Here is a 16,556-nt window from a genome sequence, read left to right as displayed (position 1 = left end):
GTAACTGTGATGAGATGAAAAAAATTTTTTAATATTTTAAACAGAAAAAAGAACCTTTTCTAGCTATGATATTGCATGTACTGCTGTCAAGTAAATTTTGATAGTAAATAGTTTACTCTTTAAAAAATTATTTTTACTTAAGACCTCTTAGCATCCTTAGAAGAAATTATACATTTTTAAAATTATTAATATTATTAAATAACTTCATAACTTATTATTATTAAATAATAATAAGCCTCATTATTTGTGAATGTAAACATTTCTCTAAGGAGTTTCGTTCCTGAGAATATTTCTGGTTGGGGTTGGGAGTGTTCAGTTGAGCCTGGCATCTGGACTTTTAAAAATAAGTGATTCTTTTTCATACTTGGGTTAAGACTCACTGTTCAAGTAAAATAGATAAATTACTTAGTAATTTTTTGTGCCATTTAGGAAGTTATATTCTTATATTCATAAAACTTTTTCGAAATCAGAAATTTTCAAATGCTTAAATAATGTATGTCATAACTACAGACAGAGGCTCCATAGTGTTTAAAACAGTGACATTGCAGAAGAGAGCTATCTTCTTGTTGCTGTTAATACATTATTCTTGGTTATCTGATACTTTCATGAAAATTACTTGCTTCATAGATTACAGTTGATCATAAATTCTCGTTGTTAAGTGTTGCAAAGTGCTATTGATATATGATTAATCCCATATATGATTAATCCAATCCACACAGATTTAATCTACTCAAAATATATTTTTTCCCTTTGTGTTTTCTTGTAGATTTAAAGGGATTATTTTGCATCACTAACTTTGTGCTCATTCACTTCTATAGCTCAGTTTTTCTGTGGGGGAAGTGAAAACTTAAGAGAAATTTTTATTATCTTTGAGTTGTGAACTCTTTCAGGTAGAAGAAGGCTGGTGGAGTGGAACCCTGAACAACAAGTTGGGACTGTTTCCCTCAAATTTTGTGAAAGAGTTAGAGGTAACAGATGATGGTGAAGCTCATGAAGCCCAGGATGATTCAGGTAGACTATTTAAAAAATTTGAATAGATTTAAATAAACTTTATATTTTATCTAGTGTTTATTTTGTATTTTTTAAAACTCTAGTCTTACTTTTGAACTAAGAGCTTTATCTTATCTACCTTAAAAAAGCACTTTATGACAGGGACTTAAAGTGAGTATTTGCCTAAATATCTAGGCAAAGAATTTACTATTTTTCCTTCCAATGTCTGCTTCAACCTGAAGTAAACGTATAGTACCCTTATTATGAAACAATACTACTTATGTTATCTGATTTCTTTCCACTTAAGACCTACTTATATACAATTTTGCCCAGAGTTTGCAAATGGCTGAACTACTTCAGAAATAGTAGAAGTTTAAAAAAAATCTTCCTCTGGTTATTTTCTATATTCACATAATAGATTTTGTTTTCCATGTGCAGCCAGAATGTCATTTAAATTATTTTGTGATCTCTGTCATTTAGAGACTCACCTATAAATTAATCTTAAATTTGTTCACTGTTCAAAAGTACGATTGAAAAAGATTTTATCCCAAAGCTAGATTTAATTTTTTTTACGTCTGTGAATTGCTGTGGGATTTAGGAGAATTTTTTTTTTTTTAAGAGAAACTAAATTCATAAGTGATAGTGTAGGGATAAGTAGATCTTTTTCTTTATGGAAAAGTATGTGTAATGAGAATGTTCAGGGTTTTGTACTTGCATTAACTAGTATTATTTGGCAGTTTTATAATGGTTAGATAGATTCAGATATTGAGGTATAGACATACAACCTTAAGGTTGCCAGTATTGCCTTTTTTTTCAAAGACAGTGTAATGTCAAGATATGAAGACTATTGTTTTAGTCCATTAGGGCGGCTATAACAAAACACCACAGACTGGGTAGCATAAACAACAGAAATTTATTTCTCACAGTTCTGGAGGCTGGGAAGTCCAAGATCAAGGCGAGCCAGCATAGTTGAGTTCTAGTGAGGCCCTCTTCCTGATGCATGGTTGGTGACTTCTCACTTTGTCCTCACATGGTGGAAGAGGCAAGGGATCTCTCTGGAGCCTCTTTTGTAAGGCACTAATCCCATTCCTGAGGGTCCTGCCCTCATGACCTAATCACCTCTCAAAAGCCCCACCTCTTAATTTGTGGGGTTAGGATTTCAACATAGGAATTTTGCAGGGACACAAATTTGCAGACCATAGCAATTATATATCATTCAAAACAATGAGATGAAGTCTTAAGGTTGTCCAGACTGTTTCTGTACCTAGTACTTCATACTGCATTCCAGTGGACACTTCCGTTTTTTAATCTATCTAGGATGTTGGGCTCCATGATGGCATGGAGTGTGGTTTGGTCATCTTTGCTTAACTGTAGTTTCTTAGTGTGCAAAATGGGAATAATAATTTTTACCTAAGAGGACTGTTCTGTGAACTAGCAAGATAGTTTCTAAGCATAATGCTTGCAACATTGCAGATTGTTTTGAACCTAGTTTCTTTTGCTTCTTTTTGTCAGTGCCTTCAATATTTTGAAATTAAGTAGGAAAGCATTATAAGGTTGTTATGTGTAGCAAATGCAATTTGTAAGCCTCACTGTCCTCAATGGTGAGGGAATAAATTTTAGAGGAAAAAATTAAATCATTTTACATTTGATAGATGGTAATATTAAACATAATTTATAAAAGTTATCTAGAAATCATTGTTGAGATAATTCCTGAAGTTTTTGTGATGCATTTTTAGTTCTACCATTTTAAACCTTATAAAGAAAGTTCTCTGAAATTTTTATCCTCATCCATAATTATGGTTTGTTTGCACATGAAAGATTTATGGAGTTTTTTTCTCCTTCTTCTCAAGAAAGTGTTGAGCTTTGAAAAAAGTCAAGTAATGAAATGGTAGAATAGGGCATGAAATGATAGGGCAAGCTCACAGACATCTAGGTTTAGAGCTACAAAGTCCCAGTACCACCCTCTCATTCTGTAACAGAGAAACCTAAAACTTTTAGAAATTACCACTTAATATTACTCTACATACATATTCTTAGAAGACTCAAGACTTCTAAGAATTTTCTGTTTCTGATCTCATTCTTGTGTACTTTTGCTCACTACCTCTCACTTTATGGGTCCATCCTTTAAACTGCAGTACAGTGATTTTTTTTTTTTTGAAACTTTTTTTTTTAACTTGGAGCAACATTGCAAAAATAGAGAGGTCCCATAGTACCCTTTATCCAGATTCACCACCAATTGTTAACATTTTGCCTCATTTGCTAATTTATTACTCAATTTCTATTTAAAAATCTGGGGGGAGGGCTTCCCTGGTGGCGCAGTGGTTGGGAGTCCGCCTGCTGATGCAGGGAACACGGGTTCATGCCCTGGTCCGGGAAGATCCCACATGCCGCGGAGCGGCTGGGCCCGTGAGCCATGGCCGCTGAGCCTGCGCATCCGGAGCCTGTGCTCCGCAACGGGAGAGGCCACAACAGTGAGAGGCCCGCGTACCGCAACAACAAAAAAAAAATCTGGGGGTCTTTTTTTCCTTTACATTTAAGTACTTCAGTGTGTATTTCCTAAGAACAAGGGCAGTCTCTTATAACTACAGTACAGTTATCAAAATCAAGATATTTAATGTTACCAATACTGTTTAATTCACAGTCCATATACAGAATTCTTAATTGTTCTAGTATACTTTACATAGCTATTTTTTTCTCCTAGACAAGACCATGCAGAAAATTTATTTAAGTTTCTTTTGTTTAGAATAGATCCCCAACCTTTCTCTGTTTTTCTTGACCTTGACATTTTTAAAGAGTTTAGGCTAGTTATTTTGTATAATGGATTCCAGTTTGGAGTTTCAGGTTATATTTTTATTGATAGGGCTACAGAATGATGATGTCTCATTGTATTGTATGGAGGACACATGTGCTTTGTGTCTTTTATTACTGGTGATGTTAAATTTGATTACTTGGTTAAAGCTGTGCTGCTACTGTAAGTTTACTGTTTTTTTCCTTCTAATTGATAAGTGTCTTGTGGGGAGGTACTTTGAGACTATGTAAATATCTTATTCCTCATCAGACTTTCACTCAGCAGTTAAAGCATCCACAGATAAATTTTGCCTGAATCAGTTTTTACTGTGATAGTTGCAAAATGATGATTTTCTAATTCCATCATCCCATCTGTTTATTATTTGACATTCTTCTATAGAGAAGAATTTTGCTTTCTCCCCAGTTGTTTTTTTTTTTTAAATCAGCGTGGACTCATCAGTTGTTTCTTTTTTATTCACTAGGTATTAATCTATTATTGCCATTATTATTTATTTTGATACTGCCAGGTTTGGCCAGTGAGAGAGCCTTCAAACTAGTTTCTGTGACATTTAAAAAAATTAACCTTATTGGAAATACAATTTACATACAGTAAACTGTGTATATGTAAAATATACAATTTGATGATTTTGACAACTGTATACATCCATGAAAACCCCTACCACAATAAATGTACAGGACATTTCTGTCATCTTTATGATGCCTTGTAAACTGAGCCCTTAAACTATGTACAAAATTTAAAGTCCATATGGAACCACTAGCAAAAGACAAATTTAAATTTGGATGTAGTTCATTACTTTCATAATTATAAAACTTTGGGCATTCCTTGCAGCATTCAGCCTTCTTTGAATTTTAGTAACCTTGCAGAATCATATCTGTTAAAAATGTACTTCCTTGCTTGCTTAACCCCTTTCCAATAGCAGTGCATTCTAAATGTGGAGCTTTGTGATTATGGGGTGGGAAGTCAGTGGTTGAAGTACACTGTAATTCCTTTTTTTTTTTAACTCTAATTTTTAGGCAGAAAGTTTTTGCATATTGATGTAAATGCCAGGAAGTGAGTACTTTATAAGGTCTTAAGAACTTTAGTGATAAAGGCATAGAGTCCTTTAAGTTTTAATGTAAGAGTTTGATATCTTATGCATTATGACTTAGAGAATTCATGTCCACTATTCCTGTGTCCTAACAAAATATAACATCTTCTATGTATAACTGGTGTTTTGATAGTCTTTTTTAGTCAGTAAAATGGTGTATGTTTCTGGTAACTGTTATAAGAATTACCAACTGTACATAATAAATTTTTTAATTTGTTTTTTGCTTATAGTATTATAGTATTAGAATAGTATAGTATTAGTATTTTTGCTTATAGTATTATAGTATTAGAATGCCATATCCACTGCATTTGTTTATTTTACATAGTTTCTTCTTACACTCCTTTACATTTAGTAGAGCTCTTCTCTTCTTTTAATAAATAAACTGAAGTATATAGGATGATGTTCATGGTTTGACCAGTTAAATTCTAGCTATTACTGCTAAGAAGGTAATTCTGACTCTAGGCAGTAGGTTGACAGTATTACCTGAGCCTTAGGGTAATTTATTTTTATGCCCTCAGTTTTCATTGAAGAACGGTGGTATAAAAGCTATAAAAAAAAGCCCCTATTATATTTAGGAATGTGGTAAACTTATAATCTATTCTGTTACTCAGTGGTTTCTATATAAAATCTCAAGATTAGTATCTTTTTAGTAGTCAATTTCAGGAAAAGCTTTGCTTCTCTAGGGAAGTGTGATGTTTCTGTTTTTATAATGAAATGACTGCCCTTTAATTTTGTTAAATATTCTTAGCCTTTCTTGTTTACAGTGTCTTTTTGTCACCTTTCAGATTCCACTTATTTCCTAAGTAGGACTTGCTTTCAGTTTTCCTTCTTTTTAATAAAGCCAGTGACTATATCTACTGGTATTTTATCCCTTGTTAAGTCTTCTCCCCACATTAAGCCTATAAAAATCTCCATTTTTGGACTTCCGTGGTGGTGCAGTGGTTAAGAATCCGCCTGCCAATGCGGGGGACACGGGTTCAAGCCCTGGTCCAGGAAGATCCCACATGCCATGGAGCAACAAAGCCAGTGCGCCACAACTACTGAGCCCACGTGCCACAACTACTAAAGCCTGTGCGCCAGAGCCTGTGCTCCGCAACAAAGAGAAGCCACCACAATTAGAAGCCCGCACACCACATCAAAGAGTAGCCCCCGCTTACCGCAAACAGAGAAACCTGCTCACAGCAACGAAGACCCAACGTGGCCAAAAATAAATAAATAAATTTATTTAAAAAAAAAATTTCCAGTTTGATGTCTAAACAGGCATCTTGAACTAAGATGGTCAAAACTGATCTTCTTCTGTACAGTCTTCTTCATCTGAGCTAATGGCAACTCCATCCTTCTTTTACTTAGACCAAAGAATTGGATTCACCTTTTACTCTTCGTAATACCACACTCTATACTTGATTCAGTAACAGACTGTGTCACCTACTAAATAAATGTACAGAATCTGTTTTCTTTTACCACCTCAACAGCTGCTACCCTGGTGTAAGTTACCTTTTCCTGTATAATTGCAATAGTCTGTTATTTGCCATTACCTCCCTACTGAATGTTAAAGTGCTTACCTTCCAGTAGCTGTCCATTTTACTTAGAGTAAAAGCCAAAGTCTTCTTAAATTGGCTATAGAACCCTCCAAGACCTGGCACCACCAAATGTCTCCCCCCCGCCTCTCTGACTTTATCTCCTACTTAACCATCCCCGTTGTTCTCATTAGTCTTCTTACTGTTTTTAAAGATGTCAGGAACATTTCTGTCTCACAGCCTTTGTACTTGCTGTATACATTTGCCCTGAATGTTCTTTGAGATATCCTTAATGGCTTTCAGTTTGATTTCAGGATTCTCCTCAGAAATCACCTTTTCAGTGAGGCCTTTCCTAATAGCTCTGTATAAAACAGCAAAAAGCTTCTATCTTCCATTCTTTAATTCCCTTATCTTCTTTGATACATTTGTTATTATTTCTTATTTATTTTCTTATTGTCTGTCTACCCCCATAGTAGAATATAGATTTTGTTTTGTTCACTGCTGCATACCTAGTTTCTAAAACAGTGTCGCAGTGTTGCTCAGTGGATGAATGAATGCATAGTGGTTTGAGGTGTACAGAGAACTTTTCAAATACTTTGTCATGTTAAATCCTCATAATTTTTGAAGTTAGCGTCACCTCCACTTTAAAGGTGAAGAAATTATAACTCAGATTATTTAACCACCAAGTGGTAAAATCACAACTGGAATTCTCTTCTTCGGATCTTTTTACTTTACTATTTTATTTAACATATGGGGGTGAGGCTGTTAGGTAATTCTCACTGTTTTAGCTCATGTGTTTGCATGTCAGTCATGCCTATAGAACTGTCTTTTCATGTACTTTCACCCCTGTGAGAAATATGAGCAGTAATATGTGGGTTCGATGGCATTTCCCATGGACTCAGTGCATTCCCAGATCTGAAATTTAAAAGTTGAAGTGAAATTCTAAATATAAATACTATTATTTAGTTAGTTCAACATTCGTATGTTTGTTCATTCAGTATATTGAGTGCTTATTGTTGAGCATATTGTGCATGTTTATGGGAATACAATGATGAGCAACATAGTCATGATTATTCCCCATATTTGAAGCTTTTGGTCCATGGAGAAAGAAAAGAATATTAGACAAGTGATTATAATTCAGCATGAGAAATATTTGTGGCAGGAAGATTCAGGGTGCTATAGATGTGTAAAGAGCTAACTCAGACTGAGAAGGATATAAGGGAATGCGCCCCATAGGAAGTTAAAGATTGAGATCTCAGAATGGGTACGAGATCCCTAGGCAGGTTTGTGGCAGAGGGTAAAGAATGAGCAGAGCAGTTTCAAGATCCTGAAAGAGATTCAATTCAGAGGGATTATAGAGTGTATAGTTGGATGTGGTAAGTTTTGAGGCTAGAGAAATTGTTGGGTCAGGCTTAAGAAGGCATTACAGGACTGGTAGTCAAGTCACAGAGAAGCCTTAGAGGGGAGAGAAATGATCAGATTACTTTATTTATATAAATTTATTTTATTTATTTTTTGGCTGCTTTGGGTCTTTGTTGCTGCGCATGGCTTTTCTCTAGTTGTGGCGAGCGGGGGCTACTCTTCGTTGCAGTGGGCGGGCTTCTCATTGCGGTGGCTTCTTTTTTTGTGGAGCATGGGCTCTAGACATGTGGGCTCAGTAGTTGTGACTCGTGGGCTCTGGAGCGCAGACTCAGTAGTTGTGGCGCACAGGGTTAGTTGCTCTGCAGCATGTGGCATCTTCCCGGACCAGGGCTCAAACCCATGTCCCCTGCACTGGCAGGCGGATTCTCAACCACTATGCCACCAGGGAAGCCCCAGATTACCTTTTAGATAGAGTGGTTTGGTTGCAGTGTCAAGAGTGGATTGGAGGAGAATAAGATTGGGGTAGCGAGACCAGTTGAGAATGTTTTGATAATTTAGGTAGAAATAGTATTAACCTAAACTAGAGAAGTGATCATGTGAATGGAGAAACACGGGTAGCATTCCTGTGCTAAATAGGCGGTATAAAGAACTGCACCTTGTGATGATGGGATGATGGGGAATAACTGAGAAAGAAGAGTCGAGGCTACCAGATCTTTGGTCAGTAAGCTGGGTAGATGATGTCATTTGCAGAGAAGGGATAATTTTTGGGAGAAGATGATGAATTCACTTTTGGAGATGTTGACTTTGAGTCCTGTGGGGGTGTCAGGGCATCCAAGTGAAGATATCTGGTAGTCAGTTGTATGTGTGTGTCTGAAACCTTGAAAAGAAATTTGGGGTGGATGTCCAAAATTGAGGCTTGAAAGTATGTTAGGTGATACAAGAAACCATGGAGTTGGATGAGATTACCTAGGGAGGATGTCTAGGGTGAAAAAGGAATACAGCCTAAGATAGAATCCTGCGTAGCAACATTTATGGTCTAGGCCAAGACAGAGTAACTGAAAAGAAGACCAAGAAGGCACAGAGAGAGAGCCAGGAGGCAACCTGTGAGTGAGTGGTCATCATGGGAAGGGAGTGTTTCAGGGAGGACATGGACAGTAGTGTCAGATGCTGCTGCAAGGTTAAATAAGATAAGTAAGGTAAGAAATAAAATGTAATCCTGATTTAGGGTTGAAGAAATCATTAATGACCTGGACAAAAGCAGTGAAGAGAGGTGATTGGTAAGTGTAAAGCAGTGTAGCAACATATACTCCAGAATGTTTTCCTTCTTTTCTTAAGAAGGAAAAGTCTTGATCATTTTCAAATGCTAATGGCAGAGGACAAGTAGAGGGGGAGAAGCTGAAGATGCAAATTCAGAAGAATGGGACTTATCAGCAGAACAGGATTTACTCAGGAGGTGGGAGGAAATGAGATTTACATTATAGGTATCATGATTAGTTTCAATTTATTGGAGGTACTTCAGAGTTAGTGCCCAGAAGCTGAGGGCGAGATAATCTGACTTTTAATTTCTTCTATAAGAAAGGAGAGAAGCGAAGAATGAGGTGCAGAGTGAAGAGGTCAGAATTTTGAGAAGACTAAAAAGGTCCCAACAGGGATTGTTAAATGTTTTGAGCCATGTATACCTCTGGGCTTTACCGGGCTACTAGAGGGATACATTGCACAAAATGTTTAAGAAACTCTGGTAGATTGTTCTTTAGGAGTTCTCGTGTCTTATGTTCATTCTCTTCGGAGGAGTCAATCTGAGGTTTCATTTCATTATTCAGGCTCTGAAAAGGAAGATGATGCTTATTGCTAGTGGGGCACAGGATCCTTGTAGAATGGTGATGGACCCTGGGTGTGCTAAAGGTGGTGGATAGAAATTTGGTGATCTGCAGCCTAGTCTCCAGGAGTTAAGATGGTGCACAATTTACTTTGGTGTCTAATCTCACATTAGCTTTCACCTTGCACTCCTTCTCCTGGTGAGCAGCTTTGTAAGGAAGAATGTTCTGGGGCTTCAGTGCTTTTACTGGTAATATGTTATATGAGTCTTTACAAGTTGTTGTTAGAGCCAGATGCTCTTTCTAAATGATTCTTTTTAGGAACTAAGGAATACAGATTTTAAGTCCATAACACACAAACACAACATTTTCTTAGGAAATGCAGGAGTATCATAAAAATCTTTGAATGATGGTGAAAGATATTCTTCTCTGGAGTAAAAAGAGGGGGAATTTATGCCAGCAACTAAAGTAGATTCCAAGTTCTTCTACTTGGTTTACATGTTTTACCTTAATGTAAGACCCATTCACTTTAATAGTGAACTTGGATTGCTTCCATTAAGTGCTTTGTATTTTCATCAGGTTTCTTACTTTATATTATTTTTCTTTAGCACTCAGTGCAGTTCACATAATGATTCTTGTTTGTTTGTTTTTTCAAAAAGTAGTTGTATTTTGGGGCTCTTGGTGGTTTTAAGTCATTTTATATGGAGGTGCAAGTCATCAAGTAGTTTTTGCTGTAGAGATTTCATGAGAAAGGGAGGAAGGGAGAGTTTTAGGTTTAATAGGAAGATTTGCTGTTACGTTTTATGACTGACAGTGCCATACATAAGATGCAAATATAATTTTTTTTAAAGCTTAGCAATGCAAGGACAATCTCTGATGGATAAAACATGGGCATAAAAATATTAGAAATACCTTATAGGGTAAGATTTCTGTTTTGTCTGATTATGAGACCTTCTGTTTACCCTTTCTCTCCATTCTTTTGTTCTTTTCTCCTCCTTTGTCCCTGCCTTCTCCCCCGACCCTCTGCTTTCTTCCTTCTAGTGTCTATGTTGCCCTTTTATTTTTTGCTCCTTCTATGTGATCATGTTCTTTCCCACTTGAATAGTTTTCAATAATACATCTTTAAACTTGTTAAAAGTAATAGGCCCTGAGCCAGGCACTGTTTTAAGTGCTTTACAGAAATCAACTGATTTAATTCTCAAAGCAATCCTATGAAGTATCCCATTTTGCAGGTGAAGAAACTGGGCATATACAGTGGAAGAGGTGAGCTATGGATCGAGAAGGTTTAACTGTAGAGTTCAAAAGCAATTAGCCTATCCATTAGTACTAGATAATTGAAATATCTATGCATTTATTTTAATGATACATGCTTTAGTGACTGTAGTAAAGTTTAGAATCACTAAATCTAAAAGCAACTGTTTATTTTATGGCTATAATCAAATAAACTGATAATTGCACCTTAGAATCATCTGCTGATTCATAATTGAATTGATTATCAAAAATCTTCACACAGGAGGTGTAGTCAAGATGGCATACTAGGAGGACGCGGAATTCGTGTCTCCTCACAACTAGGGCACCTACCAGGCACCCGTGGTAGACCACAGACACCTAAGGGTATGGGAGGAAACCCCAGTGACTGGTGATCTCTCCTTTTGGCTTGTTCTCCCCTCCCCACCCCCTTTTTTTCTTTTTTCTGCTGTGGTTTTATTTTACCTTGTTGCAGTTGTTTCAATTATAGTTTTATTTTTCCTAATATACTTTTTACCTTTCTATTTTATTGTTTTTTATTCTTTGATATCGTACTGCTCCTTTTTTTCTTTCTTCCTTTTTTTTTTTTTTTTAACGACACAATGAAGCGTGCAGGATCTTGGTTCCCAGGCCAGAGGTCGGGCCCAAGCTCCTGTGGTGGGAGCTCTGAGTCTAAACCACTGGACTAACAGAGAACCTTAGATCCCAGGGAATACCAATTAGAGTGAGGTCTCCCAGAAGTCCTCATCTCAGCACCAAGACCCAGCTCTATCTTACTGCCTGCAAACTCCAGTGCTGGACGTCTCAGGCCAAACAACCAGTAAGACAGGAATATAGCACCACCCATCAAAAAAAAAAAAGAAACGACAAAAAAAATATGTTACAGACAAAGGAGCAACATAAAAATCTACAAGACCAAATAAATGAAGACAAAATAGGCAACCTACCTGAAAAAGAATTCAGAGTAATGAGAGTAAAGGTGATCTAAAATCTCAGAAAGAGAATGGAGAAAATACAAGAAACATTTAACGAGGATCTAGAAGAACTAAAGAGCAAACAGTGGTGAACAACACAATTACTGAAATTAAAAATACTCTAGAAGTAATCAATAGCAGAATAATTGAAGCAGAAGAAAGGATAAGTGAGCTGGAAGATAAAATGGTAGAAATAACAGCCAGGGAGCAGAATAAATAAAAAAAGAATGAAAAGAATTGAGGATAGTTTCAGAGACCTCTGGGAAAATATTAAATGCACCAACATTTGAATTTTAGGGGTCCCAGAAGAATAAGAGAAAAAAAACGGTCTCAGAAAATATTTGAAGGGATTATAGTCGAAAACTTCCCTAACGTGGGAAGGGAAATAGTCAAGTCTAGGAAGCACAGAGAGTACCATACAGGATAAACCCAAAGAGAAACATGCTGAGACACATAGTAATCAAACTATCAAAAATTAAATACAAAGAAAAAATATTAAAAGCAGCAAGGGAAAAGCAACAAATAGCATACAAGGGAATCCCCATAAGGTTAACAGCTGATCTTTCAGCAGAAACTCTGCAAGCCAGAAGGGAGTGGCAAGACATATTTAAAATGATGAAAGGGAAAAACCTACAACCAAGATTACTCTACCCAGCAAAGATCTTGTTCAGATTCAATGGAGAAATTTACAGATAAGCAAAAGTTAAGAGAATTCAGTACCACCAAACCAGCTTTACAACAAACGGTAAAGGAACTTCTCTAGGCAGGAAACACAAGAGAAGGAAAAGACCTACAAAAACAAACCCAGGGCTTCCCTGGTGGTGCAGTGCTTGAGAGTCCGCCTGCCGATGCAGGGGACGTGGGTTCGTGACCCAGTCCAGGAGGATCCCACGTGCCGCGGAGTGGCTAGGCCCGTGAGCCATGGCCGCTGAGCCTGCGTGTCCGGAGCCTGTGCTCCGTAGCGGGAGAGGCCACAGTGGTGAGAGGCCCACGTACCGCAAAAAAAAAAAAAAAAAAACCCAAAACAATTAAGAAAATGGTCATAGGAACATATATATTGATAATTACCTTAAATATATACAAAAACAAGACCCATACAACTGCTGTCTACAAGAGACCCACTTCAGACCTAGGGACGCATAAAGACTGAAAGTGAGAGGATGGAAAAAGATACTCCATGCAAATGGAAATCAAAAGAAAGCTGGAGTAGCAATTCTCATATCACACAAAATAGACTTTAAAATAAAGACTATTACAAGAGACAAAGAAGGACACTACATAATGATCAAGGGGTCAATCCAAGAAGAAGATATAACAATTGTAAATACTGATGTACCCAAATAGGAGCACCTCAATACATAAGGCAAATGCTAACAGCCATAAAAGGGAAAATCGACAGTAACACAATCATAGTAGGGGACTTTAACACCCCACTTTCACCAATGGACAGATCAGCCAAAATGAAAATAAATAAGGAAACACAAGCTTTAAAAGACACATTAAACAAATGGGCTTAATTGATATTTATACGATATTCCATCCAAAAACAACAGAATACACTTTCTTCTCAAGTGCTCATGGAACATTGTCCAGGATAGATCATATCATGGGTCACAAATCAAGCCTTGGTAAATTTAAGAAAATTGAAATCGTATCAAGTATCCTTTCCGACCACAATGCTATGAGACTACATACCAATTATGGGAAAAAAATCTGTAAAAAATACAAACACATGGAGGCTAAACAATACTCTACTAAATAACCAAGAGATCACTGAAGAAATCAAAAAATACCTAGAAACAAATGACAGTGAAAACACGATGACCCAAAACCTGTGGGATGCAGCAAAAGCAGTTCTATGAGGGAAGTTTACAGCAGTACAATCCTACCTCAAGAAACAAGGAACATCTCAAATAAATAACCTAACCTTACACCTAAAGCAATTAGAGAAAGAAGAACCAAAAATCCCCAAAGTTGAGGAAGGAAAGAAATCATAAAGATCAGATCAGAAATAAATGAAAAAGAAATGAAGGAAACAGTAGCACAGATCAATAAAACTAAAAGCTAATTCTTTGAGAAGATAAACAAAATTGATAAACCATTAGCCAGATTCACCAAGAAAAAAAGCGAGAAGAGTCAAATCACTAGAATTAGAAATGAAAAAGGAGAAGTAACAACTGACAATGCAGAAATACAAAGGATAATGAGAGATTACTACAAGCAATTATATGCTAATAAAATGGACAACCTGGAAGAAATGGACAAATTCTTAGAAAAGCACAACCTTCCGAGCCTGAATCAGGAAGAAATAGAAAATATAAACAGACCAATCACAAGCACTGAAATTGAAACTGTGATTAAAAATCTTCCAACAAACAAAAACTCAGGACAAGATGGCTTCACAGGCGAATTCTATCAAACATTTAGCGAAGAGCTAACACCTATCCTTCTCAAACTCTTCCAAAATATAGTAGAGGGAGGAACACTCCCAAACTCATTCTACGAGGCCACCATCACCCTGATACCAAAACCAGACAAAGATGTCACAAAAAAAGAAGACTACAGGTCAATATCTCTGATGAACATAGGTGCAAAAATCCTCAACAAAATACTAGCAAACAGAATCCAACAGCACATTAAAAGGATCATACACCATGATCAAGTGGGGTTTATCCCAGGAATGCAAGGATTCTTCAATATAGGCAAATCAATCGATGTGATACACCATATAAACAAATTGAAGGAGAAAAATCATATGATAATCTAATAGATTCAGTAAAAGCTTTTGACAGAATTCAATACCCATTTATGATAAAAACTCTCCAGAAAGTAGGCATAGAGGGAACCTACCTCAACATAATAAAGGCCATATATGACAGACCCACAGCCAGCATCGTTCTCAATGGTGAAAAACTGAAAAAACTGAAACCATTTCCTCTAAGATCAGGAAGAAAACAAGGTTGCCCACTCTCATCACTGTTATTGAAGATAGTTTTGGAAGTTTTAGCCACAGCAATCAGAGAAGAAAAAGAAATGGAATCCAAATCGGAAAAGAAGAAATAAAACTGTCACTGTTTGCAGATGACGTGATACTATACATAGAGAATCCTGATGATGCCACCAGAAAACTACTAGAGTAGCAGGATACAAAATTAATGCACAGAAATCTCTTGCATTCCTATACACTAATGATGAAAAATCTTAAAGTGAAATTAAGGAAACACTCCCATTTACCATTGCAACAAAAAGAATAAAATACCTAGGAATAAACCTACCTAAGGAGACAAAAGACCTGTATAAGACACTGATGAAAGAAATTGAAGATGATACAAACAGATGGAGAAATATACCATGTTCTTGGATTGGAAGAATCAACATTGTAAAAATGACTATACCAACCAAAGCAATCTACAGATTCAGTGCAATCCCTATCAAACTACCAATGGCGTTTTTCACAGAACTAGAACAAAAAATTTCACAATTTGTCTGGAAACACAAAAGACACCTAATAGCCAAAACAATCTTGAGAAAGAAAAACAGAACTGGAGGAATCAGGCTCCTGGACTTCAGACTATACTACAAAACTACAGTAATCAAGGCACAGAAACAGAAATATAGATCAGTGGAACAAGATAGAAAGCCCAGGGATAACCCCATGCACATACGGTTACCTTATTTTTGTTAAAGGAGGCAAGAATATACAATGGAGAAAAGGCAGCCTCTTCAGTAAGTGGTGCTAGGAAAACTGGACAGCTACATGTAAAAGAACAAAATTACAATACTCCCTAACACCATACACAAAAATAAACTCAAAATGGATTAAAGACCTAAATATAAGGCCAGGCACTGTAAAATTCTTAGAGGAAAGCATAGGCAGAACACTCTGACATAAATCACAGCAAGGTCCTTTTTGACCCACCTCCTAGAGAAATGGAAATAAAAACAAAAATAAGCAAATGGGACCTAATGAAACTTAAAAGCTTTTGCACAGCAAAGGGCACCATAAAAAGACAAAAAAAAAAAAAACCCTCAGAATGGGAGAAAATATTTGCAAACAAAGCAACTGACAAAGGATTAATCTCCAAAATATACAAGCAGGTCATGCAGCTCAATATCAAAAAAAACAATACAACGCAAAAATGGGCAGAAGACCTAAATAGACATTTCTCCAAAGAAGATATACAGATTGCCAATAAACACATGGAAAGATGCTCAACATCACTAATCATTAGAGAAATGCAAATCAAAACTACAATGAGTTATCATCTCACAGTGGTCAGAATGGCCATCATCAAAAAGCCTACAAACAATAAATGTTGGAGAGGGTGTGGAGAAAAGGGAACCCTCTTGCACTGTTGGTGGGAATGTAAATTGATAAAGCCACTATGGAGAACAGTATGGAGGTTCCTTAAAAACTAAAAATAGAACTACCGTATGACCCCGCAATCCCACTACTGGGCATATACGCTGAGAAAACCATAATTCAAAAAGAGTCATGTACCACAATGTTCTTTGCAGCACTATTTACAGTAGCCAGCACATGGAAGCAGCCTAAGTGTCTATCAACAGATGAATGGATAAAGAAGTTGTGGTACATATATACAATGGAGTATTACTCAGCCATAAAAAGAAACGAAATTTAGTTATTTGTAGGGAGGTGGATGGACCTAGAGTCTTTCATATAGTTAAGTAAGTTCAGAAAGAGAAAAACAAATACCATATGCTAACATATATACGGAATCTAAAAAAAAAAAA

General features: G+C 36.5%; 1 protein-coding gene across 1 annotated transcript in view; it reads left to right on the top strand.

The window, feature by feature from the left end:
* Positions 1–16,556, top strand: part of CD2AP (CD2 associated protein) — a 104,369-nt gene that overhangs the window by 49,553 nt on the left and 38,260 nt on the right. Inside the window, exon 5 of the mRNA XM_067752745.1 lies at positions 891–1,011. Within this exon, the coding sequence (XP_067608846.1) occupies positions 891–1,011 (121 nt within the window). The remainder of the gene's footprint in view (positions 1–890; positions 1,012–16,556) is intronic.

Source organism: Pseudorca crassidens, chromosome 10 (genome assembly GCF_039906515.1).
Source record: "Pseudorca crassidens isolate mPseCra1 chromosome 10, mPseCra1.hap1, whole genome shotgun sequence".
Classification (NCBI taxonomy): domain Eukaryota; kingdom Metazoa; phylum Chordata; class Mammalia; order Artiodactyla; family Delphinidae; genus Pseudorca; species Pseudorca crassidens.
The sequence above is the reverse complement of the archived record's forward strand: the minus strand, read 5'-3'. Positions and strand labels throughout refer to the sequence as shown.